The 24716-nt window shown below is 45.3% G+C and overlaps 1 protein-coding gene across 2 annotated transcripts; it reads left to right on the forward strand.

Moving 5' to 3' along the window:
* Positions 1-59: 59 nt before the first annotated feature.
* BLCAP (BLCAP apoptosis inducing factor) lies at positions 60-18740 on the forward strand. Of its 2 annotated transcripts, none has more exons than XM_073309665.2 (2): positions 60-189; positions 16956-18740. In XM_073309665.2, the coding sequence occupies exon 2, from the start codon at positions 17074-17076 to the stop codon at positions 17335-17337; it is 264 nt and encodes an 87-aa protein (XP_073165766.1). In that variant the 5' UTR covers positions 60-189; positions 16956-17073; the 3' UTR covers positions 17338-18740. The 2 variants fall into 2 exon arrangements, with proteins under 2 accessions (XP_073165766.1, XP_073165767.1); XM_073309666.1 differs by lacking the exon at positions 60-189 and adding an exon at positions 196-496.
* Positions 18741-24716: the final 5976 nt, after the last annotated feature.

Consider the following 24716-nt stretch of genomic DNA (forward strand, 5'->3'; position numbering starts at 1 on the left):
CCAAGGCCACCGGGGTGAGACGGCGCGGGATAGAGACAGGCAGTAGGAACGGCAGCCCCAGAGGAGACCCCCGACTCGCGGGCAGAGAGCAGCAAGCTGGGGCCTATGCGAGTGACGGGCGCAGGCGCAGAGCAGCGCAGCAGGACGGTTCGGTCCGGGCCGCAGAGAGCGCCATGGCGGAGTACGCAGGTAACGGGGTCGCGAGCGCCTGCCCGGGGGCTTCTGAGGTCTAGGGCCCCAGGGGGCCTCTCCTAGCCCGAGTGCGGCCCCCGGGCCGAGAGGAGGCAGCGCCCCGCCCCCCCCCCGCGGCCCGGAGGAGGCAGGGTCCCCGCTGCAGGCGGGCGGAGGGGGGCCCTGTCCGCCCCTGTGCCTGGCCTCGCCGGGGCTCCGGGCCGGGGTCCCGAGGCGCGGCTCCCGTCACCCGCCCCGCCGTGCTGGCACCGTGGCTCGGCCTCGCAGAGCCGGCGAGAGGGTCTCCCTTTGCTCGAGGGCTGTGGTGAGTTCTGGAGCCCGGACTCCGCGGTGCCTCCTTTGCCGTGGGCTCTCCCGTGATCTGTAACGGGGGGCGGGGCAGATTCCTGTTTTCTGCAACGATCCACTGTGGGGCCACGTTAGAGGCTTTCCCCAGAACGGACGAGTGAAGTGCAAGTGTGGCCCACAGCTTGGCGAGGGGTTGGTCTCTGTGGAGAACACAGCAATGTGCTCCGGCAGATTATCCTTACACAGAGAAGCGCAGCGTGAGGGGCTTGGAATGAGGCCTCTGTTGCCATTTCTCTGCTGATCCATTTGACTGATTTCTCTAGATAGAAATACTTTCCCATCTTTGGATCATCCCTTCATCTAGTTCTTTTCTTATCCCCTTCATGTCCTTAGGGTCTGTAGATCTCCCTTATTCCACTCCTTGGCTTTCTATGGTTTTTTTTTTTTAAAACAAAAAACTACAAATAACTGTGCACACCTCTCTCATAAAAACTAGTCTGGGCTAAATTTGACAGTCACACAGCAGTAGCTCTGTTTCCTGTTTATGTATTACATCCAATTTCTTTGCTATTGCTGGACCATGCTTGTAACTTGGCTGCTCTTTAGGGTGGTAAGGCAGTGTTGGTATGGCCCTCTGCACTGAACAAATATGTAGAAAATTATGTTTTAATGATAACAGACATATAATTCATTTCAGTGGATGATATGTTAATCCTGCTACTGAGGTGCAAGCATAGATGGATGCCATGAAAAATGATTAAATGTGCAGCTGTTTTGATGACTGATTTGATTTGATCTTTCTCCTTAAGATTGTGATAGGGAGACAGTACTGTCACCTGAAGTCCAATGGTGGGTTAATTATTTGTGTGGTAGTTCAGTGTGCTCTCAACATAATTTTTTTTAGTACTGCAATGATTATCTGTAACTTACAGTGGAAAAATTAAAATGCATTTGCTATTTTTTCCATGCTGTCATTCTCTTCTACGTATCTCAGTCTTCTCTCTCTCCTTTCAGAGTCAGGTAGATAAGATTGGCACTTCATGCTAAGAACATAAGAATGGCCATACTGGGTCAGACCAGTGATCCATCTAGCCCAGTATTCTGTCTTCTGATGGTGGCTAGTGCCAGATGCTTCAGAGGGAATGAACAGAACAGGGCAATTTCAAGTGATACATCGCTTGTCATCCAGTCCCAGCTTCTGGCACTTGGGGGTTTAGGGACCCCATGGGATTGTGTCCCTGACCATCTTGGCTAATAGCCATTGATGGACCTATCCTCCATGAACTTCTCTAATTCTTTTTTGAACTCAGTTATGCTTTTGGGCTTCACAACACCCCATGGCAATGAGTTCCACATGTTGATACTGTTGTGTTGTGACATGTTTGTTTTAAACCTGCTGCCTATGTATTTAGTTGGGTGACCCCTAGTTATGTTATGTGAAGGGGTAAATAATACTTCCCTCTTAATTTTCTTCACACCATTCATGTTTTTATAGACTTCTATCATATTCCCCCTCGTCATCTTTTTTCTAGGATGTACAGTCCCAGTCTTTTTAATCTCTCCTCTTATGAAAGCTGTTTCATACTCCTAATAATTTTTTTGCCTTTCTCTGCACCTTTCCCACTTCTGATATATCTTTTTTTTGAAATGGGGTGACTGGAACTGCAGGCAGTATTCAAGATTGGGCATACTTTGGGTTTACATAGTGACATAATTATATTTTCTGTCTCCTTATCTATCCCTTTCCTAATGGTTCCTAACATTCTGTTAGCTTGTTTGACTGCCACTGCATTGTGTGGGCATTTTCAGAGAACTATGCATGATGACTCTAAGATCTTTCTTGAGTGGTAACAGCTAATTTAGATTCCATTATTTTGTATGTATAGTTGGAATTATTTTATCCAGTGTGCATTTATCAGCATTGAATTTCATCTGCCATTTTGTCACCCAGTTTTGTGAGATCCCTTTGTAACTCTTTGCAGTCAGCTTTGGACTTAACTGTCTTGAGTAATTTTGTATCGTTTGCATATCTTGCCGCCTCACTGTTCGTCCCCTGTTCCAGATCACTTATGAATGTGTTGGAACATCACAGATCCTTGGGGGACCCTGCTATTTACCCTTCTCAACTTGTAAAAACTGACAATTTAGTCCTATCTCTTTTTTTTAACCAGTTAGTGATCCATGAAAGAACCTTCCCTCTCATTCCATGACAGCTTAGTTTGCTTAAGAGCCTTTGGGACCTTGTCAACAGCTTTCTGAAAGCCAAAGTACACTGTATCCACTGGAAGAAGAAAAAGAGTACTTGTGGCACCTTAGAGACTAACAAATTTATTTGAGCATAAGCTTTCGTGAGCTACAGCTCACTTCATCGTATTCACTGGATCACCCTTGTGTGCATATTTGTTGACTTCCTCAAAGAATTTTGATAGGTTGCTGGTTTTGGTAATTAAATATTCATGGTAAATAGGACCAATGGCCTGTGATGGGATATTAGATGGGGTGGGATCTGAGTTACCCAGGAAAGAATTTTCTGTAGTATCTGGCTGGTGAATCTTGCCCATATGCTCAGGGTTTAGCTGATCACCATATTTGGGGTCGTGAAGGAATTTTCCTCCAGGGCAGATTGGAAGAGGCCCTGGAGGTTTTTCGCCTTCCTCTGTAGCGTGGGGCACGGGTAACTTGCTGGAGGATTCTCTGCTTCTTGAAGTCTTTAAACCACGATTTGAGGACTTCAATAGCTCAGATATAGGTGAGAGGTTTTTCGCAGGAGTGGTGGGTGAAATTCTGTGGCCTGTGTTGTGCAGGAGGTCAGACTAGATGATCACAATGGTCCCTTCTGACCTAAATCTCTATGAATCTGTGACATGATTTCCTTTTATAAAAGCCATGTTGATTTTTCCCCACCATATTATGTTCATCTGTGTGTCTGATAATTCTATTCTTTACTAGTTTCAACCAGTTTCCCTGGTCCTGAAGTTAGGCTTATGGGCCTGTAATTGCCAGGATCGCCTCTGGAGCCTTTTTAAAAAATTGGTGTTATATTAACTATCCTCCAGTCATCTGGTACAGAGGCTTAAGTCGACCTATGTTAGATTGACTTAACAGCCACTGCAGTAGTTACTGCAGTGGCAGATGTCCATGGTACCCTCCTGTCCGCAGTGCTTGTCCTCACCAGATCACTTCCACCGACTGAAGAGGGGCAGCATATGTGTGTGTGTGTGGGGGCAGGGACAGCTCCACACTGGGAGCCCAGCTGTTCTCCAGGGCTTCTCGCCTCCACCCTCCTAGCCGGGAGCTGGGGGCATTGGGCAGCCACCCAGGGCCTCTCGCCTCCAGCAGGTAGATCCTCACCGGGAGTCCATTTGGTTTCCATGCTCCCGGTGGGGAGCTGGGACCCTGGGGGGCAGCAGGGCTTCTGGCGAGGAGTTGACAGCAGCCTGATTGGGGAGGCCAGGTGTTGAATGACAGCCAACAGCCCATATATAAGGAATGCAATATTGCCCTAACTACACTGACATAAGCCCTATGCCTCTCAGTGTAGTAGGGTACTTACATCAGCCGGAGTAAGGCTGTAATGTAGGCACTGATATAGTTAGGTCGACGTAAGCTGCCTTATGTCGACCTAACTCTGTAGTGTGGACCATGTCTAATTCTTTCAGTAGAATTATTCATAAAAGGTAAAGAAATGTGGGGGTGGAGTTTTATTGCACCTGACAAAACAGAAGTACCTGTAATCCAATGGTTTGAGGCGCTAGTGGCATGTTCTCTTTTTGGAGGGTTATGCTGGTTATGAAAACTACAGTTTCTTCTGTGTATAGATAGTACCAAAACTCTATTCATGCATGTTTTCTTTTTCGTTCTTCCTCACCCACTCAACATGGAGAAGCATAACTTCCTCCTAGCGTTGCTTCTCTCCTAACTAAGCACCTTGGATAATGTGTGTGCCATTGAAATAGCCTATATTTTTGGTGTTGGGGAAGGTAACACTGGGCAGCTCTCTGTATTCTGTGATCTGAAACCTGCATTGAGTATATGCTTTACTCTTTCTCCTGCTTAGTACAGAGTCTGGCCGCATGTCTGTGCAGATGCACAATTAAAATGTTAGGAGTTCGAGAGCTCAGAGAAATGGAGTGTGTGATGGGGGTCGATCCTTGTCTGGAAACTAAACACTTTGAGTCTTGGTGGTAGATATTCCCTCTGGGAGAATGGAGACAGGGACACCTATGGTCAGGATCAGCCAAAGAACACAAGTACTGCCCCCAGAAATCACTCATCTTCCAGGGATTGAAGAATTAAAAAAACAAAACAAAAAAAAATACACTTCCCCCAACAATGCCAAAAAAAGAGGGGGAGGGCTCCTTGTGGAATGCCAGATAAGCCATTCTGCTACTGACTGGGCTAAAACTGAACCTGCTCCCTGAAACTTGTCACTTCTACTTCCCGGGTTCACTTTTAATTTTTTCTTGCAGTGGTTTGGGTGTCAGTGTGTGCATTACTAGGAATTGTAGGCCCCATGTGTTTTGGGTGCTAAACTGTGTATGAGGACCGATTTAAGGACTGTTCTTAAACACGCGCTAGCCTCTATGGCCTGAGACAAAACCTTCTGTTAAAAGAAAAACCAGTGCTACGCAGAGATCTAATTTAGAACATGGTCCTGACAAGGCTTTTATTCCAGCCAAACTGTAGTAAAAAGAAACTGTATTGTAGGTAAGCTGTATAGGAAGGGATCTTATAGTGAGCCCCTGAAGTGACTTGATATAGTGAACACAGGGCAGGGAGTTAGTGACACGATCAGGACTTTGGGCAAGTAACTTAGTCTCATTTTCCCCATCTGTAAAATGGGGAGAATGTGCGCTGTATGAGAATGGATTGATGTTCATAATATGTTTTGAACATGTAAATCTGTATGTAAGTGCTTGATTGTGCAGTTCTGGCATGAATATATGTAAACTTTGCAGAATTAACTTGGGAGATCTCATTTACTCGAGACACCTCGTGCCTCTAAATTCCAGGGAGAGGTTTGGGTTTCTAAAAAGCTGAATAGTTGACCAGCTTCTTGCTGGTACATGAGTGATCTCTTGCTGTAAAGCCTTTCAGCTGTCAGACTGGGTGTCAGCTTGACTACCATGCTGGGAGGGAATGATTCATGAATCACTTAAGTATTGCCTTCTCTCTGGACCAACACCTGCTTAACAGCAACCCTAATGAGGGCTGAATAAGATTACCACTGAGCACTTCCTTGGGTGTTCAGTGGGGATAATCAGAGCTGACTTTCACTAGTTGGGGTAAGTAGAGCCCTAATGTAATTGGGAGTGGCACACTCTCTCTGCAGAAGAGAGGGGATATAAAATGGGTATCCATGGACAAATATATAGGGACTATAGGTTAATGAATACCTTACAACTAAAGTTATGATGAATTAAGCCTTTTCTGCTTTAGACTATCCAGGAATAGATCACAGGCTCCTCAAATGTATTTATTCTAGTAGCTTTTTGAATACTTCATTGCAAATACTTAAAATTCGAGCAGTGCTGGTTACTTGTGGCTGGTTAGATAATTCATAATATTGTTCTTGTTCCTGACTCCCTGAATGTGCAAGTACTTATGCATGTGAATCTTAAAATTGTTCCTGTTAAGTTAGACCTTGGTGGTTTGAGTAACAGAATCATAGAAACGTAGAGTTGGAAAGCACCTCAAGAAGTCAAGTCCATGTCCCTGCGCTGAGGCAGGACCAAGTAAACCTAGACCATCTCTGATAGGTGTTTGTATAACATGCGCTGCCCTCCTCACTGTACTCCATATCTGACAGAAGCATGGAGCTTGCACAACTCTGCACTATTGTTAAGTGTTGCACATGATTCTCTGGTATTTGCAGAGCTGTAAGAATAATCGAATCAGCGGGGAACATGAGAGTTTCTTGGAGGATAGGCTGCTGTGGGATGTAGTGAGAACCAGTTCAAAGTTACTGGTGCCATTTACAGAGCAGCTGAAGATGGTGGAGTGCTATTTCTAGGTCTGAGAAACAAGCACTGACTGGTGGGATCGCATCGTAATGCAGGCTTGGGGTGACGAGCAGTGGCTGCAGAACTTTCAGATGTGCAAGGCCGCATTCCTGGATCTGTATACCAAGCTCGTCCCAGCTCTGCAGCGTAGGGCACTGAAATGAGAGCTGCACTGACAGAGAAGAAGCAAGTGGTGATCGCACTGTGGAAATTTGCACTGCCAGATTGCTTCTGGTAGCAATGAGAAATCATTTTGGAGTTGAAAAATCCACTGTCGGGGCCATTGTCCTGAAAGTGTTCAGGGCCATTAATAATCACTTGCTACATGGGACTGTGACTTGTGGCAATGTGCAGAACACAGTGGATGGATTTGCAGCATTGTGGTGACAGACGGTGCACACATCCCTATTTTGGCACCAGACCACTTTGCCACAGAGTACATAACAGTGCTCCCTTCCTACGGTTATGCAAGCATTGGTGGATCACAAGGAATGCTTCACCGACATCAGTGTTGGCTGGTTAGAGAAGGTGCATGACATTCACATCTTTAAGAGCACAGGACTGTTCAGAAAGCTACAAGGAAGGACTTTCTTTCCCAACTAGCAGATTACCATAGGTGATGATGAAATGCCAGTAGTGATCCTAGTAGACTCAGCTTATCCCTTGTTCCCTGGCTCATGAAGCCATACACCAGCCACCTTGAGAACACCAAGGAAAGATGTAACTACTGGTTCAGCAGGTGCAGAATGACAGTTGAATGCGCTTTGGTAGATTGAAGGGATGTTGGTATTTACTCTCAAGATTGGATTTCAGTGAGAAAAATATCCCAGTGGTTATAGCCAGGGCCCTATCAAATTCTTGGCCATGAAAAACATGTTACAGACCGTGAAATCTAGTTTCCCCTCCTGAAATCTGGTCTTTTGTGTGCTTTTACCCTATACTACACAGATTTCACGGTGGAGACCAGCATTTCTCAAATTGGGGGTTCTGACCTAAAAGGGAATTGCAGGGGGGTGTCACAAGGTTATTTTAGTGGGGTCACGGTATTGCCACCCTTACTTTTGTGCTGCCTTCAGAGCTGGGCAACCGGAGAGCGGTGGCCGTTGGCCAGGCGCCCAGCTCTGAAGGCAGTGCCCTGCCAGCAGCAGTGCAGAAGTAAGGGTGGCAATGCCATATCATGCCATCCTTACTTCTGTGGTGCTGCTGGCAGCAGTTCTGCCTTCAGAGCTGAGCTCCTGGCCTGCAACTGGCGCTCTCCAGCTGCCCACCTCTGAAGGCAGCAGCACTCCCAGTAGCAGCACAGAAGTAAGGGTAGCAGTATTGCAGATCCCTCCCTACAATAACCTTGGGACCCCCCCCCAACTCCTTTTTGGGTCAGGACCCCTACAATTACACCTCCTTGAAATTTCAGATTTAAATAGGTGAAATCATGAAATTTACAGTTTTTAAAATCCTATGACTATGAAATTGATCAAAATGGACAGTGAATTTGGTAGGTCCCAGTTAGAGCTGCCTGGTGTCCTGGATAATGTGTGTGAAGCAAAGGGGGAAAAGTTGCTGCTGGGGCAAAGGGTCGAGATGGAGTAGCTATCTGCAGTGTTTGAGCAGCCAGATACAAGGAACTTATACGGCTCAGGGAGGCTTTGAAAGAGCATTTAAGCAGCAAGCCACAGTAATGAGTTGTGGTGTACTGTGCTCTACCTGGCCCTGCTGTTTTGGGGCCTGTTAAGAATTGTGTGGCACTTGGTGTACATCTGTGAATATACCACTGTCAGTGCACCTATTATATCAAATGCTATACATTTGATATTACACTGTTTGCCACTGATCCTATGAGTTGTTACACTGTACAGTAACAAGTGGGTGATTTCAGAACTGCTTGGCACTCTGCAGCATATATTTGTGAACTAATAAAAATGAATTATTTTCCAAATAATAGAATTTTATTCAGTAATAGAACCAGTGCAAAGAAAAGTCTGTGGAATTTAAAAGCAAATACATTAAAAACTTATGTTCTGTTCCATTAATTTATTAACAATGTGAAAGAACATTCATGGCCATTTTATATCCACATACAGCAACTGTGGCATTCACAGATCAGTGTATGTAAAGCGTTGGTTGTCCTTTAATGTCACCCAGGTGGAATGTTGGGTAGGGAAGAGGCCCCTGAAAACACCTGGTATGTAGGGGTGTGTGCGTGCACATTGCAATTAGGTTCTCCATGGCCTGCAAAGCAGGTGAGCCCAGGATTGTTGAACCTGTAGGTCCACAAGAGTCTGCAGCATCTGTTTGCTGCCAGTGAAGCCCCATTATGTCCTAGTACATATCCCTCTCCTTTTCGTACTGGGACCCCTGGGCCTTTCTCTTGTCCACTCTTTTTCCTTCTCTGGGGTATCTGCAACGTTCACCTTCCAAACTCTTTGCTCATGGTGTGACACAGCTTGGAGACTCTCCCTGAACATATCTTCTTTTTCCTCCATATTTGGCTTAGATGTTCAATGGGTGTGTAGGGGGAAACCCTCAAGGCTGCAATGGCAAAAGCTGCAGATAAAACACAGAGCTATAGTTCCAATGGAAAATGAAAGCTAAGATTCAGAACTCTTTCCTTGTTCCCGCGATGTTTTAAACAAGACAGGTATATTGACACTTCTGCTTTGGAGTGCTTGGGCAAGCCACTGCTCTCAGGACCAGCCATGGTGAGTATGGCTCTCCAGTGGTGAGGAAAACAAGGAGGCAAATGCTTGGTTGTATGAAACTAAGAGTATAGGGTATTGGTACTGAATACTAGCACCACATTCCGCAGGCAGTGATGATTTTAGCTGATATTTCACTCCTGAAAGTAACAAAGGCACAGAAAGCACAAGTGCTGGTGGTGTCCCAAAGTTGCCCAGGCCTGTATGCTGCTAGTCTGTGTGCTGCAATGGTGCCTGCTGAGGTTAGCACTGACTAGTGTGGGAGAAGTGTCCTATGGTAGAGGAAGAAATAAGGCTGCCATCCTAGAAATGTTTGGGAGAGGATTGCAGAGTACCTCTGTCATAAATATAAAGGGAAGGGTAACCACCTTTCTGTATACAGTGCTATAAAATCCCTCCTGGCCAGAGGCAAGACCCTTTCACCTGTAAAGGGTTAAGAAGTTAAGGTACCCTCACTGGCACCTGACCCAAAATGACCAATGAGGGGACAAGATACTTTCAAATCTGGAGTGGGGGTGGGCGGGGATGGGAAACAAAGGGTTCTGTCTGTGTGATGCTTTTGTTGGGAACAGATCAGAAATGCAAGCCTTCCAACTCCTGTTAAATTAGTAAGTAATCTAGCTAGAAAATGCGTTAGATTTCCTTTTGTTTAATGGCTGGTAAAATAAGCTGTGCTGGAGGGAATGTATATTCCTGTTTTTGTGACTTTTTGTAACTTAAGGTTTTGCCTAAAGGGATTCTCTGTGTTTTGAATCTGATTACCCTGTAAGGTATTTACTGTCCTGATTTTACAGAGGTGATTCTTTTACCTTTTTTTTAATTAAAATTCTTCTTTTAAGAACCTGATTGATTTTTCATTGTTCTTAAGATCCAAGGGTTTGGGTCTGTGTTCACCTGTACCAATTGGTGAGGATTCTTATCAAGCCTTCCCCAGGAAAGGTGGTGTAGGGCTTGGGGGCATATTTTGGGGGAAGACGTCTCCAAGTGGACTCTTTCTCTGTTCTTTGTTTAAAACTCTTGATGGTGGCAGCGTACTGTTCAAGGACAAGGCAAAGTTTGTACCTTGAGGAAGTTTTTAACCTAAGCTGGTAAGAATAATCTTATGGGGTCTTTCATGCAGGTCCCCACATCTGTACCCCAGAGTTCAGAGTGGGGAAGGAACCTTGACAACCTCCATGGAAGTTTCATCAAGATCTCTCAGGAGGATTCAAGGGACATCTCTGTACATAGAGAAAATGCTCTGCATAGCGCCCCCCCCTTATCTAACTTTACAGGGGAATGAAAAACAAATAACAGCGCTACCTCTTTGTTGTACCACTACCTCTTCTAGTACTAGTAAATTAATGAAAAGTCAATGGCTGTGTCCTGTTAAGTTGGGGGTGTCATCACTGTAATGTACACACTTACACAGTGTTCCTTTCCCTGCATCAGGCTCGCCCGTTCTCGACTGACTGGAGTGCGGTGGAGTCTCAAACAGGTCCTATCTTGTGGCATAGCAGGACCCCCATGTTGCATGTCCCCCATCATCTTTATTGCTCATGCCAGGGCCTCATGGCTTGGGCTCCCTGAAAGTATCTGTGGTGGTGTGCCGGGTGATGGTGGGATCTCTGCCAAATATGGCTTGTAGCTCTTTGTAAAAATGACAGGTCTGCGGCTCAGCACCGGATTGACTGTTGACCTCCCTAGCCTTCTGATATGCCTGATTGTAGTTCCTTCCCTTTCACGTGGCACTGTTGCTGGTCCCTGTTGTACCCCATCTCCTGAGCAATCTGCTCGTAGATGTCCATGTTTCTACGGTTGGTCCATAGCCGTGCTTGCAAAGCTGCTTCTCTCCACAGGCCCAGGAGATCCAATATCTCCTGTTTACTCCAAGCGGAAGTGCGCCTGGAGCACATAGCCAGCCTGATCAGCTGAGGAGTTTTATGCAACAATGGAGAGCTGCTGGGTGTGCCTGCCAACTGGAACAATCAAGAAAAGGCACTTCAGAAATTCACAGGGCTTTAAAGGGGAAGGGGGGACCTTCTGGTCTCCATGACTTGTGGGCAGTGGAGTTCACAATTGTGACCAGAGCAGTCAGTGTCAGTCATTGTGGGACAGCTGCTGAAGGACTGTTAGGGTCAAGCTAAGTAAAGCAGTGTTTATACTCACACTGTGTGGACCTCAGTACACTGACCATGGCTCAGCGCCCCTTATGGAGTTGGTGTTACTATGTTACTATAACAAGATGCTTACATGGGTAGGAGACAAATTTTAAGTGTAGACACATGTGCAGCTAGGTTGATGCAAGGTGGCTTATGTTGACCTAACTTTGTAGTGTAGACCAGGCCTCAATCTTGTTTGTTGCAAATTAAGCCCATTACTACTTGTCCTACCTCAAGTGGATATGGAGAACACCCTTTTATAACAACCCTTAATGTATTTGAAGATTATCAGGTGCTCTCTTAGCTTTCTTTTCTCAAGACTAAACATGCCCAGTTTTTTCAACCTTTTCTTATAGGTCAGATTTTTCTGGACCTTTCATAATTTTTGTTGCTCTCCTCTGGACTCACCAATTTGTCCTCTTTCCTAAAGTGTGGCGCCCATAATTGGACACAGTACTCAGCTGAGGCTCAACCATGCTGAGAAGAGAGGAACAATTACCTCCTGTGTTTTCCACATGACACTCCTGTTAGTGGACCCCAGAATTTTAGCTTTTTTTCTCAGCTTCATCACGTTCATATTCAGTTTGTGGTCTACTATAACCCCCAGATCTTTTTCAGCAGTACACTTAGCCTGTTGTTCCCATTTTGTAGTTGTGCGTTCGATCTTTTTTCTTCCTAAGTGTAGGACTGTACACTTGTCATTATTGAATTTAATTTAGTTGATTTCAGACCAATTCTCCAATTTGCCAACATCATTCTTCAAAATACTTGCAACTCCTCCCATCTTGGTATCATCAAATTTGATAAGTGTACTCTCTGCTCAATCATCCATGTCATTAATGAAATAGAGTGATACTGGACCTGGGACATACCCCGTGGGTCGCCACTAGATACATCCCCCAAATTTGACAGAGAACCATTGATAACTACTCTTTGAGTACGGTTTTTCAGCTAGTTATGATTCCCCTTATAGTTATTTCATCTAGACCACATTTCCCCTGTTTGCTTGTGAGACTGTCATGTATGACTGTCAAAACCCTTACAAAAATCAAGATATATCACATCTACTGCTTCTCCCAATCCACCAGGCCAGTAACCTTGTCAAAGAAGGCAGTTAGATTAATTTGGGAATAATTTGTTCTTGACAAATCCATGCTGGCTATTCCCATAACCCCATTATCCTCTTGGTGCTTAAATGTTGTTCATGGGAGCAAGTAGAAAGAATGTGAGCATGATTGGCGTGGATTCACTAATGAGCATGAGCGACTGTGGAAAACCATTTGTATTTGCTTAGCTCTGATGTGTTGGGTGGCTCAGACCCTGAGGGTATTGCAGGAACTCTAGGGTAGGAGACTCGAACGCGCTGCCTGGAGATCATAGAAAGGAACAGTGAATTGTTGAGTGCAGTGAGAATGTCAAGGCAGTTTTTTGTGCGCCTCTGACTCGGTTGTAAAGTTAAACTTAGTTATCCTAACAGCTGTGAAGGTTTCAGAGGAGTCACTGTTCCTGGAATGACTAACAAGACTGGCTGACAAGCCAGATGAGAGTGACTGTAAGGATTGCAATCTGTAAAGATGACAGTGCACCATCTTAGCCAAGGAGTCAATGAAAGATGAGTCAGAGGTGAATGAGATCAGCAGGTCTGGAAGAAGCAGAATGCCATTGTGAGAAGGGGAAGCACAGACAATGAAATGTTGGTGTATGGCAGTTAATAACTTGCTGTCAGTACCTGGCAATCTACTCCTCTTGGTCAAGAGCAGATAACTGTAGTTTCCTTGAGGAAAAAGAGAAAATCGGGTGGGGATTTGGTGTGCTTGCTGTGTCCCTGCCTCAGACTATTGCTTAAGAGTCTAGGCAGAGTTGGACACTTCTAAAATACTCTTGTAACTAGATAAGAAATTGTGTGTCAAAGATCACAAGAAAATAAGTATTTCACCTTTTAGTAAAAGAAAGGTGATATGGCTAAGATGACCGAAGTCCCCATGGGACACTCTCATAGCTGCATCGGACTTGGGTGGGTGGGGAAAAAGGTGGAAAAGACTACTTGTTACTATTAACAGCTGATCCACCAGCCAGGGAAGGTGGAATCCATGCCCAAGACTAATGCATAGTTCTAATTCCTTTGGTCAGAGCTCTTTTATGTTTTGAATCTTGGTGTCTCAATAAAGCAACCCAATATAGTCTCACTACCCCTCAGGGTCGTATGTTAGCATTTATCTCTAGGACTTCACAGCCCTACCCAGCTGAGGTTTCTCTCCAGCCAGCTCCTGCTCCCTGTAGGTGTCTTGTCATGCTTTCCACTTGACAGGTACAGAGACCGCCCCCTTCCTCTGGCTGCTTCTCTGCCTGAGAGAGAGAAGCCTTATGAGATTGCCTTTAGGCACATAACTAGGAGCAAACACGTGACCTACAACTACAGCTCTCAGCCTTAAAGGGCACAACGGCTGTACCATGTGCTTCATTACACTGCAGTCCATTGGCGGAAATAGTGATGTTTGCGTATACTTTATATAACGGTTAAGCTTGTAACGTGCTTTGGGGGGTACATGAGGACAAAAATTGCTATATAAGTAGCAATAAGATTCATGTTGTGCATATGATATGGAGCAGTTTAGAAGGATTCAGGGAGAGCTGCAGAGCACTGACTTGCCACAATGGTTTTACTGCCTGCTATCGTACCATATGTTTGCATGGATAGGAATGAAAAGTGAGTGTCTGAGCAGGGAGAAGAGCAGTGACTTAGCTGCTCCACTCCCTGTGAGCTGTGCTACCGGCTCACTTCTGTGAACACTTACCCTGGGGAGGAGCTAACTAATACTTAGCTTCTATAATGACGTTCATCTGAGGATCTCAACAGGCTTGACAAAGGTTAACAGCCCTTCTGCACCTCTGTCATATAGGTAAGTATTATCTTATTAACTAACTATGGCCCATGGACACAGCTGGAAGCAGGAATAAAAACTTGGGAGTCAGATTTCTATTTCTTGGCTCTAACCACTAGAAAATACTGACATGTAAAACAAACAACTTAGTAATTGCGAGGCCTGAAAATAAGCTCATTAGTTTTACTGATAAAATAACCCCCACCTCCCTGCTCTCTGCTGGACAGTACTCTCTCTCCTCTCCACCACACCCTCCCAGGATCAGCACCCCATGCTTTCTCCAGGAATAATCTAAAACGCTGATGATGTGCTGTCTGCTGGGATGGAGATGAATGGGCTGCCTCCTCTTTCATCACTATTAAAATGCACCCTCCCGCTGGTGGCCTGGGGAGAATGTTGCGTATGAGTCTGGAATCTGTTCCCAGCTGTTGCTGGAGGAGCAGGTACCCAGACATGGCTGGGAACGTCTTAATCTTCATTATGACCTCACTCTCTTTTGGCAGGAAACCATGTTCTTTGTGGGCGTGTTTTGGCTTTTTCATGCAGCCCCATCTTCCCTCCTCATCCCCGCTCCCCTAGCCAGGAAATCCCATCCTTCTCTTCTAGTTTTAGCCAAGGGAATGTGTTTATCTTGTTTATCTTCTCAGCTTCTTTGTCCCACTAGTCCCCCTACAACTACAGTTTCTATTCCTGCCTGGCTCGGCTCAGCCCTTCTTCCCTCTGACACAAAGAGAGAACCATGCAGCTTAGTGTTTGAAGGAAGAAGGATCTTTAGGACAAGCCGTTATAAACCAAGAACGTGTTTACTCTGCATGATCATTAGAACCCCTTGCAATTCTCTAAGAGGAGGGGCTTGTCCTGTTGTCCTTGGTCACATGTTTCCTTTGCCCTTTTGTGCCTTGGCTGCCTGCCATCCCCTTCAGCTGTGCTGTATAAATGTAGTTATGAAGCACTGTGGGATGAAAGGTGCTGTATAAATACTCTCATTAGCCCTGTGGAGAGATCTGCTGCCTGTGCCTTCCTTTTTCCCTTTACCAGCACTGCACCTTGTGTGTATTGTTTCAGCAAGATACTGACAAGGAGTCAGAACCAGGACGAGTACTCTAATCCTACCATTGACTTGCTATGTGGTCTTGGGTAAGTCTCAAAATCCTCTTTCTCTATCCATTTCCCCTATCAGTAAACTGAAAATATATCCTCCTTTCTAAAGTACTTTGAGATCCTTGGATGACAAATTCTATCTAGAGCTATGTATTCTAGCTTGAGCTGCTTAGATTGCTCACTGGGGTTGCTGCTGATCTGTTGAAGGGAGGAGTGCAACTTAGTATTCTGGTTGGCCACCCTCTCCATTCAGATGCCTTCTCAAAACATGCTGCTTTCACATGGTTTTATTATGATAATCCAAGGAAGGCAATCCTATATTTATGTATAAACACTGTCATTTTGAGATTGTCCCATATCTGATCCATCAGTGTATTTTGTCTGATCTGAATGTGTGTGTCTGGCTTAGACTGTCTCTGCCTGAAGGATTTACAGTCTTTCTCATTGTAGTATAGTGTGCATGCTGTCATCATTCAGAGTTTAGCTACACATGGCTTGAATTTCATGTTGCATGATTGGGATCTCTGCTGTCAGAATGCTGCATTAGAAGATGCATACTACGTTTGGGGTTGGGGGACTTTTTAATGGACCCATGTGTGTGGAGAGGAGATGGTACATGGATGGGCTCAAGATGAGTGTTTCAGCAATGTGTCCAAATGCCACAAAGGCATCTTTCTCTGACCTCCACCCCAGCTTTCGCTTTTCTAAGATCTTAAGAAGTTGCTGAGAGAAACTGAGTTTCACTGTTGCTTTTTACCTCCTCCCCAAGGGCTTTCTTTGCAGTACCTGAATCTGTGTGAAATTGACTCTGGGTTTGCAGCTGCTGAGCAAAGGAATGACGAGCAGGACTGCAGAGCAGACTTGATAGAATTCTCGCACTTTAGGTGCAGACAGGAAAGCAAGAAGCAACCTGGCAAAGGAGAGATTCCCATGATCCCATCCTCAGTTCAGATGTGAAGCTCTTTTCAATCATCACAGTCCCTCTCACATGCCGTCAGCCTTATGCTGAACCACTTTTCCAGAAGTGCCTATTAGACAGATGTGATTTCCCCTTGGGAAGCAAAATTAGATTCTGTTCCTTGTCTTCCATTACTTCCCACACAACCCCTGTGCGGTGATCTTTGTAAAGTGTACTTGCTGACACCACCTTCCAAATCTCTTTGGACAGTTTCAGCTGAGCATACACATTAGTAGGAAAACCAACTGCTCTAGTCTTTCCCCATGGAATCCTTTGCTTTCCCTCTAGCCTCCCACACTGCACGAAGGGACTGGGTTTTTTTACGACTTTGTTAGAATTTGAGCCAGTGACACAGATAACAGCTGGCCTTTGGGAAAGAGAAGCATTGACCAGGAAGTTAGTCCAAATCCATCTCCTTGTCGATGCAGGCTTGCCTCCCTATTGTACATTTTTTTAATGTTTTATCTAATGTTATGTACTAGTTGGTGGTGTTTCCATATTTCCCCGGGAGACTGTAGTGCAGCCTGAGATCTCAGTGTGAGGAACTCCTAATACTAAACCATGTTAAAACAATGCCATGATTGTCAGTGTACAGTAGATCGGGAGCAAATAAGTGACTCGGTGTATAAGGAGAATTGGTGTTGGCCTCTCTAGCACATTACTCTAATCCCAACTATTTTTCTTTTTTCTTTTTAAAGCTTTATCTTCACGTTACAGAACAGTGTTGGGAATCCTGCTCACCTGAGGAGCTGCAGGAAAAAGTTCTAGGAGTGCTTCTGATTGCTGCTATCCCTAGGTCCCTGCCTGCCAGCCGCTATGTACTGTCTTCAGTGGTTACTGCCTGTCCTCCTCATTCCTAAGCCCCTCAACCCGGCTTTATGGTTCAGTCACTCAATGTTCATGGGCTTCTATCTGCTGAGTTTCCTCCTGGAGCGGAAGCCATGCACAATCTGTGCCTTGGTCTTCCTGGCAGCCTTGTTTCTAATCTGCTACAGCTGCTGGGGGAACTGCTTCTTGTATCACTGCAGTGGCTCCCAGCTGCCTGAGTCTGCTCATGATCCCAGTATAGTTGGTACCTAAAAGTTCCTCCAGCTTGCTGCCAGCTCTGGTTTTGCTTTTAAAGAGGGGAGTGGGGGTTTGGGGGGAGGGCGGGCTTGCTAGGCATGTGACTGGACTACAAGCAGCCTGTTTTCTATAACGTGTGTGGACTACTGCGGCAAATTCCTGACCAGCCCTCCCACTTTGCATATGATATTTGATGTCAGTTGTTTACTGTATGAATTCTGGCACTGCTACCTGCTTTTAGAAGCAGAAGAGTTTTATGTTTTCCCTTCCCTTATTTCTGGGAATGTACACTGGCCCTCCCCTCTGAGAAGTGGTAGAAGAAGGACCTGCCCAGCTGTTGCGTGGTGGTCATCTGTGTTCGTCTCTCAATTGTCTGTATAAGGCCACAGCTGTCTCTGTGGGAGCCTTGGCCCACCAATTCTGCTGAAGCAGTTAGAAGAGTTTCCATGTTGCTGTTTGCGGGGAAGCTAGTTGTCTTTGCACTGCTGTTCAAGGGGACTTGCAACAGCTAACAGATGCCCTTAGCTGAAAGCTGCTGGAGCCAGAGACTGCGGAGTCATCTCCTCCTGCTCATCATGCCAAATTGAAAACTGTGCACAGCGCCAAGTGTTTTCTGAACTACTTGCATTCTCCCAGGTCATAACTGAAAAAACTTTGAGTTGTCATGATGCTGCTTTTAAAGCGCTTCTCACAGGCATCAAAGCCTGCCTCTCTCTGCTGGATTTCCAGTTTGAGGTCTTGACTCTTTGGATACAAAGCATGCTCTGCTGTGGTGTTTGGGGTTATTTTAATTTCACTGTTAGTTTAAAACTGTCAGCATTCCTAGCTGAAATGATGAGGAGAGAACAGGGAGGGAGGATTCAAAGTTTTTTAGTAAGCATGATGTGGGGTGGTTCAAAATAGCAAATGGTTGTATCCATTTAACTGACAGTGTTTGCAGGCCGGGGCTGTCTGTGCATTTTCTTTTGTCCTAAGCAAACCAGCCACTGGGAATGTGCAATGGAGGGAGGGAGCAATAAATGGATAGTGAGCAGTCCTGGGATCTCTGTTCTCTCCTGGCAGGCTGGTTTTGGGGAGCCTAAGGGAGGTTTCCCTAGTGGCACTTGCTGTACTGCTTTCTTTCCTGCTCATCTGTTCCAATGCATAGCAGAAGCTCCCAGAGGGAATGGTGTTCCTTGCTGTGGCAAATGTTTGCTTGTGAGAAACTTAACCAGTTCTTGAAATACACTGGGTCTATAAACTTTCAAAGTTATGTTCCTGTCTCCACACAAGCATCTACTGGAGAACAGCAGAAATGGTTGCTGTTCTCTCACAGGACGTTAGAACTAAAACCAGCTGTGAAACTTCCAGACCATTGTATTGTTTGTTCACTGCACAGCTGTTAATGTTCAATAAAGCTTTATAAACTTTGGTCTATGGACTTGTGCCAGTTGTGATTCATTCACTACCCCTGGACTAAGGCATCTGAATGAGTAATGTTTTCTGACCTTTTCTGCCCCACTCCACATTCTGTTCGCAAAACCTCCAAAAAAGTGGTTCAGGAGTCTACGCCAAGGTTTGTCGTATGACACACAGCTCCCCAAACACTGGTGCTTTCCATTGATTGATGTTGATTCAGGTTGTAGGGTTTAAACTGTTTTACACGTGGCTTTGGGACCTCATCCAAGTTGCAGCCCTGAACTCTGTGTGCGTATGTTTGCTTTGACCTGCCCTTAGAGCTTGAAATCTAATATTCAGGGTATGGGCACATTAGCAAAAGTGAGACCTGTAATTCATGACATGCAGCACCACTGGTGGAAGTTGTAGTGAAGAGAGGTCTCTGGTACCTTCACTTGAAGAGTTTGATGACAAGTGGAGGCAATGCCTGAAACTGCCATCCCCGAGTACTTTCTGCATCATAGCGTCCATAGCTGTTACCGCCCCTGGAGCTGTGCTGGGGGTGAAGTGATAAGGGCCAATGTAGACTCAAGGTCAGTCAGCACTGTGGAGGCAACACAGCTTCCAGCAAGAGGGGTCAAAAAGTGTGGTGAGTGAGTGTGTTGGCACTCTCTCTTTAAAATATGATTCATTCCCCCACCAGGCTTGTCCAAAGGTACAGTGTGGGGCTTTGAGTTATAGAGGTCTGGAGTCATAGTGTGGTAGTGTAGACTAGCCCTACATCAGTGCAGCTGCAGCACATCTGGTGAAGATACACTCTCCCCTTGGCATAGTTACTCCACCTCCATGAGAGGCAGAAACTATGGTGTCGGGCCAACATAGTTATGATGCTCTCCCATCAACAGTGTGGTGGAGACACTGCTTTAAGTCTGTATAACTTACATCGCTCGGGGGGGGAAGAGGTGGCTTTTTAAAACCCAGAGCCAGGTAAGTTACATCTACTTAAGTGGTAGTGTAGACAGGCCCATAGCAAAAGCTGAAATGAAACTAACTTTCAAAACTTCAGTCTCTTCAAAAATGTAAAGGGAATGACATGAGTGAAATATACCTGGCCTCAGACATTCTGAAATTAATTGCAAAGCACTGAGATCCCTTCCTTTTCACCGGTTTAAAAGAGTCCATAGAAATTATACTTGCCCAACTTACTTAAAAAAAAAAAAAATCTCAAAAGCAAGAGTGAGAACACTTCAGCAGTGAGTGCCTGAGTAAGGAGAGTTGTCTTCCAACTAAAAGTCCACAAGCATGGCAGGGAGATCTTAAAGTTGGTCATACAGCAGAGAGTAATGGACTTTGAGACAGGAGCCATGATGGCTCAGGGGATAAGGTAGAATAGTAGAGATGCTCTCAACAATGTGTTTGTTTCAGTTCAGGTCAGTAGACTTATGAGCTGAGAGAAGTTCTGTGAGCTGTATGACATGAGCTGTTGGTTCTTACCCAGGTTGCAAAAGGAAAAGTGTCCGTATCTCACATCCTTCACATTTGATACTGTTGTTGACAGCAGTCTCATCAAATAGGACAGGGAGACTGAAGTACTTTTGCTTCCTAAAGTGTGATCCCTTCCAGTTGAAAATCAAGGTATGTTGGCAAAGCACCAAGAAGGATTTTTCAAAATTGCTCACCTGTACCTGTCCGGTTACCAGAGGATTGCAGTTCTTGGAACCACCAGTCTGACTCCTTTATAGTAATAACTTCACCTACATGAAGCTAAGCTGCAAGGCTGCAGCATGATTATGCCAGCACTACCAATTTAAAGTATCCTCCTGACTAACACAAGGTACCGGGGCCCCTTCTCATTGGTGAGGTAAAAGAACCCTGCCACCATCACCTGTTCCATATGCAGATACTCCAAGGGGGCATAGTGCATCTGTCCTCTGATTGCAGGACTGCGCTGTTGCATTCTCCTGCCATAATCTTATGCTAGCTCACTTATATCTAACTGGCCAAATGAAGACATAACACTGTTGCCCCGGGAGTTGTGTTCTGCTTAGTGAGTAAATCTTGATAGGAAACAGGCCTAGTACTAGTGAAATGCCTGCCGTTAGGCAGTTATGATGTGAAGTGAATGAAAACCAATGCTTTTGCTCTGGAAATAATAATTCTAGCTGTGATTGCATTAGACCATGTAACTTTTTAAAAAAAAATACTTGGATGGTCTTTGCTAACTATGGCCAGTTTCACTCTGGGACTTACTTAAATATTTGTAACGTTAAAGCCTTCTCTTGCACTCGAACATGCACAATCTTAAGGGCACACAGGATTTGGCCATTGTTTTGCCATAGCTCACTGCACAGCTGGTTCACAATAGTTCCTTCATACAATTTTGAATACAATAGCAGGTGAGACAGCTGTGAATTTCTTCATTCTAAGACTAGATCAGACTTGAATCAAATATTTAAAAATGAGGTTCTGACCATGCAGCACTATAGATCTGTGTGTGCATGAGTTGGGGTGATGCTAAAATTATACTTTGAGTCCCAACCCAAAGCTGTTTACAGTTATATATTCCTCCCTCAGGTACTTACAGGGTCCCCATTACCATAGTATCTCAGTCCTTTACAGTCTGTAGCGTACTTAGCCTCACCACATCCCTGTGAGGGTGTAGGGAAGTATTATCCTTTTTTACAGATGGGACACCAAAGCACTAAGGCCCAGATCCTCAAAGATATTTAAATACCTAAATATCTGAGGATTTGGGCCTAAGTCAAGGTCACCTAGAAAATCTATAGCACAGCAGAGAATTAAACCGGTGTCTTCAGAGTCCCATGCCCTAACCACTAGTCAGACCCTCTTTCCTCACTGTAGACCACCACCAAAGTCCAGCCCTGGGTGGAAGGTCTACCAACCAGCCCGCCACACTGTATAGAACAGTGAGGCTTGAGATATGGAGGATACCAACTCAAACCCCTAAACCATAGGGTCTTTCCTTTCTATACACAGCTGACCAGATCTGTGTAAGGGTTCTTCTGAATCCAGTAGCACTGATCTAATTTAAGATGCCTATAAGAAACCATTTTATTCAGAGGGACAAGCTATTTTCCATATTCTCTTAAGAACTCCTTAGCTGCCAGTGAATGCCATATGCCAGGGAGAGCTGAAATGATAGTGAAATGATAGACAAGGTAAGTCTCCCTCTGTCTCTCTGCCATATACTTGTATATATTGTCCATGTACACATGCATGCACATGCTCTCCCCGCAAAAAAAACCCAAAAACCCACTAGGCTAGCCCTGGAGACATGGATTGAGAGTTTATGGTTATAGTACCATTCTAACATTGCAGTACACAACTGGGCCACTGTGTGGCAAACATTTTCTTTAATATTTGTATTTTGGATTATTATCCTTGTAGCCTTTAATTTTAATGTAAAGTTAATTTAATAATGTATTAAAACACTGTGGGTTTGGCTGTGGTTGCTACGGTTTCAAGGTCAGAATGAAAGTCATATTAGCTACTTGCTTCAGATTTAGAGTCCCTGGGATCACAAAGACCAAGGATAGTGACCACACACAGATTTCACAAGTACAAAGTCTAGTCTGTTTTACAAGTTTATTAAATCTTCAATTAAAGTTATGATTACCCAAGCATAGAGAAAAGGAGTACTTGTGGCACCTTAGAGACTAACCAGTGAAGTGAGCTGTAGCTCACGAAAGCTTATGCTCAAATAAATTGGTTAGTCTCTAAGGTGCCACAAGTCCTCCTTTTCTTTTTCCAAGCATAGAGGAATTCTATGAAAACCTATGCACAAGTTACAAATCTAGTCATACTCACATCCTTAAGGATGTTCTAAGGTCTGATGGCTGCCTTGCCAATTGATCATCAGGAGGGGAATGGGTCCTGCTGAAGTTTTCCCATAGGGAACTCCATTTTCCCCTTCTGGGTACCCTCTTTTTCTAATGTGATTCTGAATATACCTCATTAGCATTTATGCATACAGTGCACTCTGCAGTTAGGGCATGTGTAGAAAAATGTGACTATGGATATCTTGTAAGCAAAAAATTACTCTTTAATTTTCATAATACCACGACAACTTGCACTATGACCTTGTGCAAGTCTGTGCCCCAATTCGCCACTATCTGTAAAACAGGGATAATTTATCTTACAGGAGCCTTGTCTGGCTTATTTCACCCCTTGGACACCATCTGGAGTTCCATGGATGGAAGGAGCTATAGCAGAGCAAGTGGTTTAGGACTTGCAATGTAAGGGTATGTCTACACTACGAAATTAGGTCGAATTTATAGAAGTCGGTTTTTTAGAAATCGTTTTTATATATTCGGGTGTGTGTGTCCCCACAGAAAATGCTCTAAGTGCATTTAGTGCATTAACTCGGCGGAGTGCTTCCACAGTACCGAGGCTAGAGTCGACTTCCGGAGCGTTGCACTGTGGGTAGCTATTCCCACAGTTCCCGCAGTCTCCACTGCCCATTGGAATTCTGGGTTGAGATCCCAATGCCTGATGGGGCTAAAACATTGTCGTGGGTGGTTCTGGGTACATATAGTCAGGCCCCAGTTCCCTCCCTCCCTCCGTGAAAGCAGCAGTAGACAATTGTTTTGTGCCTTTTTTCTTGAGTTAGCTGTGCAGACGCCATACCACGGCAAGAATGGAGCCCGCTCAGCTCACTGTCACCGTATGTCTCCTGGGTGCTGGCAGACATGGTACTGCATTGCTACACAGCAGCAGCAACCCATTGCCTTGTGGCAGCAGACGATACAATAGGACTGGTAGCCGTCATCATCGTGTCCGAGGTGCTCCTGGCCACATCGGCCAGGAGCGCCTGGGCAGACATGGGTGCAGGGACTACATTAGAAGTGACTTGACCAGGTCATTCTCTTTAGTCCTGCAGTCAGTCCTATTGAACCATCTGATGGTGAGCAGGCAGGCGATATGGATTACTAGCAGTCCTATTGTACCATCTTCTGCCAACCAGCCATGAGATGTGGATGGCTTGCAGTCCTTCTGTAGTGTCTGCTGCCAGCCAAAGATGTAAAAGATAGATGGAGTGGCTCAAAAGAAGAAATAGACCAGATTTGTTTTGTACTCATTTGCTTCCCCCCTGCCGCCGTCTAGGGGACTCATTCCTCTAGGTCACACTGGAATCACTCACAGAGAAGGTGCAGCGAGGTAAATCTAGCCATGTATCAATCAGAGGCCAGACCAACCTGCTTGTTCCAATAAGAACAATTACTTAGGTGCACCATTTCTTATTGGAACCCTCCTTGAAGTCCTGCCTGAAATACTCCTTGATGTAAAGCCACCTCCTTTGTTGATTTTAATTCCCTGTAAGCCATGTCGTCAGTCACCCCTCCCAGTCAGAGGAACAACTGACAATCGTTCCGTGCCTTTTTTCTGTGCGGATGCCATACCAAGGCAAGCATGGAGGCCGCTCAGCTCACTTTGGCAATTAGGAGCACATTAAACACCACACGCATTATCCAGCAGTATATGCAGCACCAGAACCTGGCAGAGCGATACCGGGCGAGGAGGCGACGTCAGCGCGATCACATAAGTGATCAGGACATGGACACAGAGTTCTCTGAAAGCATGGGCCCTGCCAATGCATGCATCATGGTGCTAATGGGGCAGGTTCATGCGGTGGAACGCCGATTCTGGGCTCAAAACAAGCACAGACTGGTGGGACCGCATAGTGTTGTGGGTCTGGGACGATTCCCAGTGGCTGCGAAACTTTCGCATGCGTAAGGGCACTTTCATAGAACTTTGACTTGCTTTCCCCTGCCCTGAAGGACATGAATGCCAAGATGAGAGCAGACCTCACAGTTGAGAAATGAGTGGCGATAGCCCTGTGGAAGCTTGCAACGCGAGACAGTTTGTGGAGTAAGGAAATTGATTTTAAGAGCCCTTTAAGTCGAAAAAAAGAGCTTCATCATGTGGATGGGTGCAGGTTTACATCGATTTAACGCTGCTAAATTTGACCTAAAGTCCTAGTGTAGACCAGGGCTAAG

Source organism: Lepidochelys kempii, chromosome 13, assembly GCF_965140285.1.
Source record: "Lepidochelys kempii isolate rLepKem1 chromosome 13, rLepKem1.hap1, whole genome shotgun sequence".
NCBI classification, from domain to species: domain Eukaryota; kingdom Metazoa; phylum Chordata; order Testudines; family Cheloniidae; genus Lepidochelys; species Lepidochelys kempii.

Bases quoted from the DNA above. Each gene is read 5' to 3' on its own strand.
- BLCAP (XM_073309665.2), top strand. From the start codon at position 17,074: ATGTACTGTCTTCAGTGGTTACTGCCTGTCCTCCTCATTCCTAAGCCC.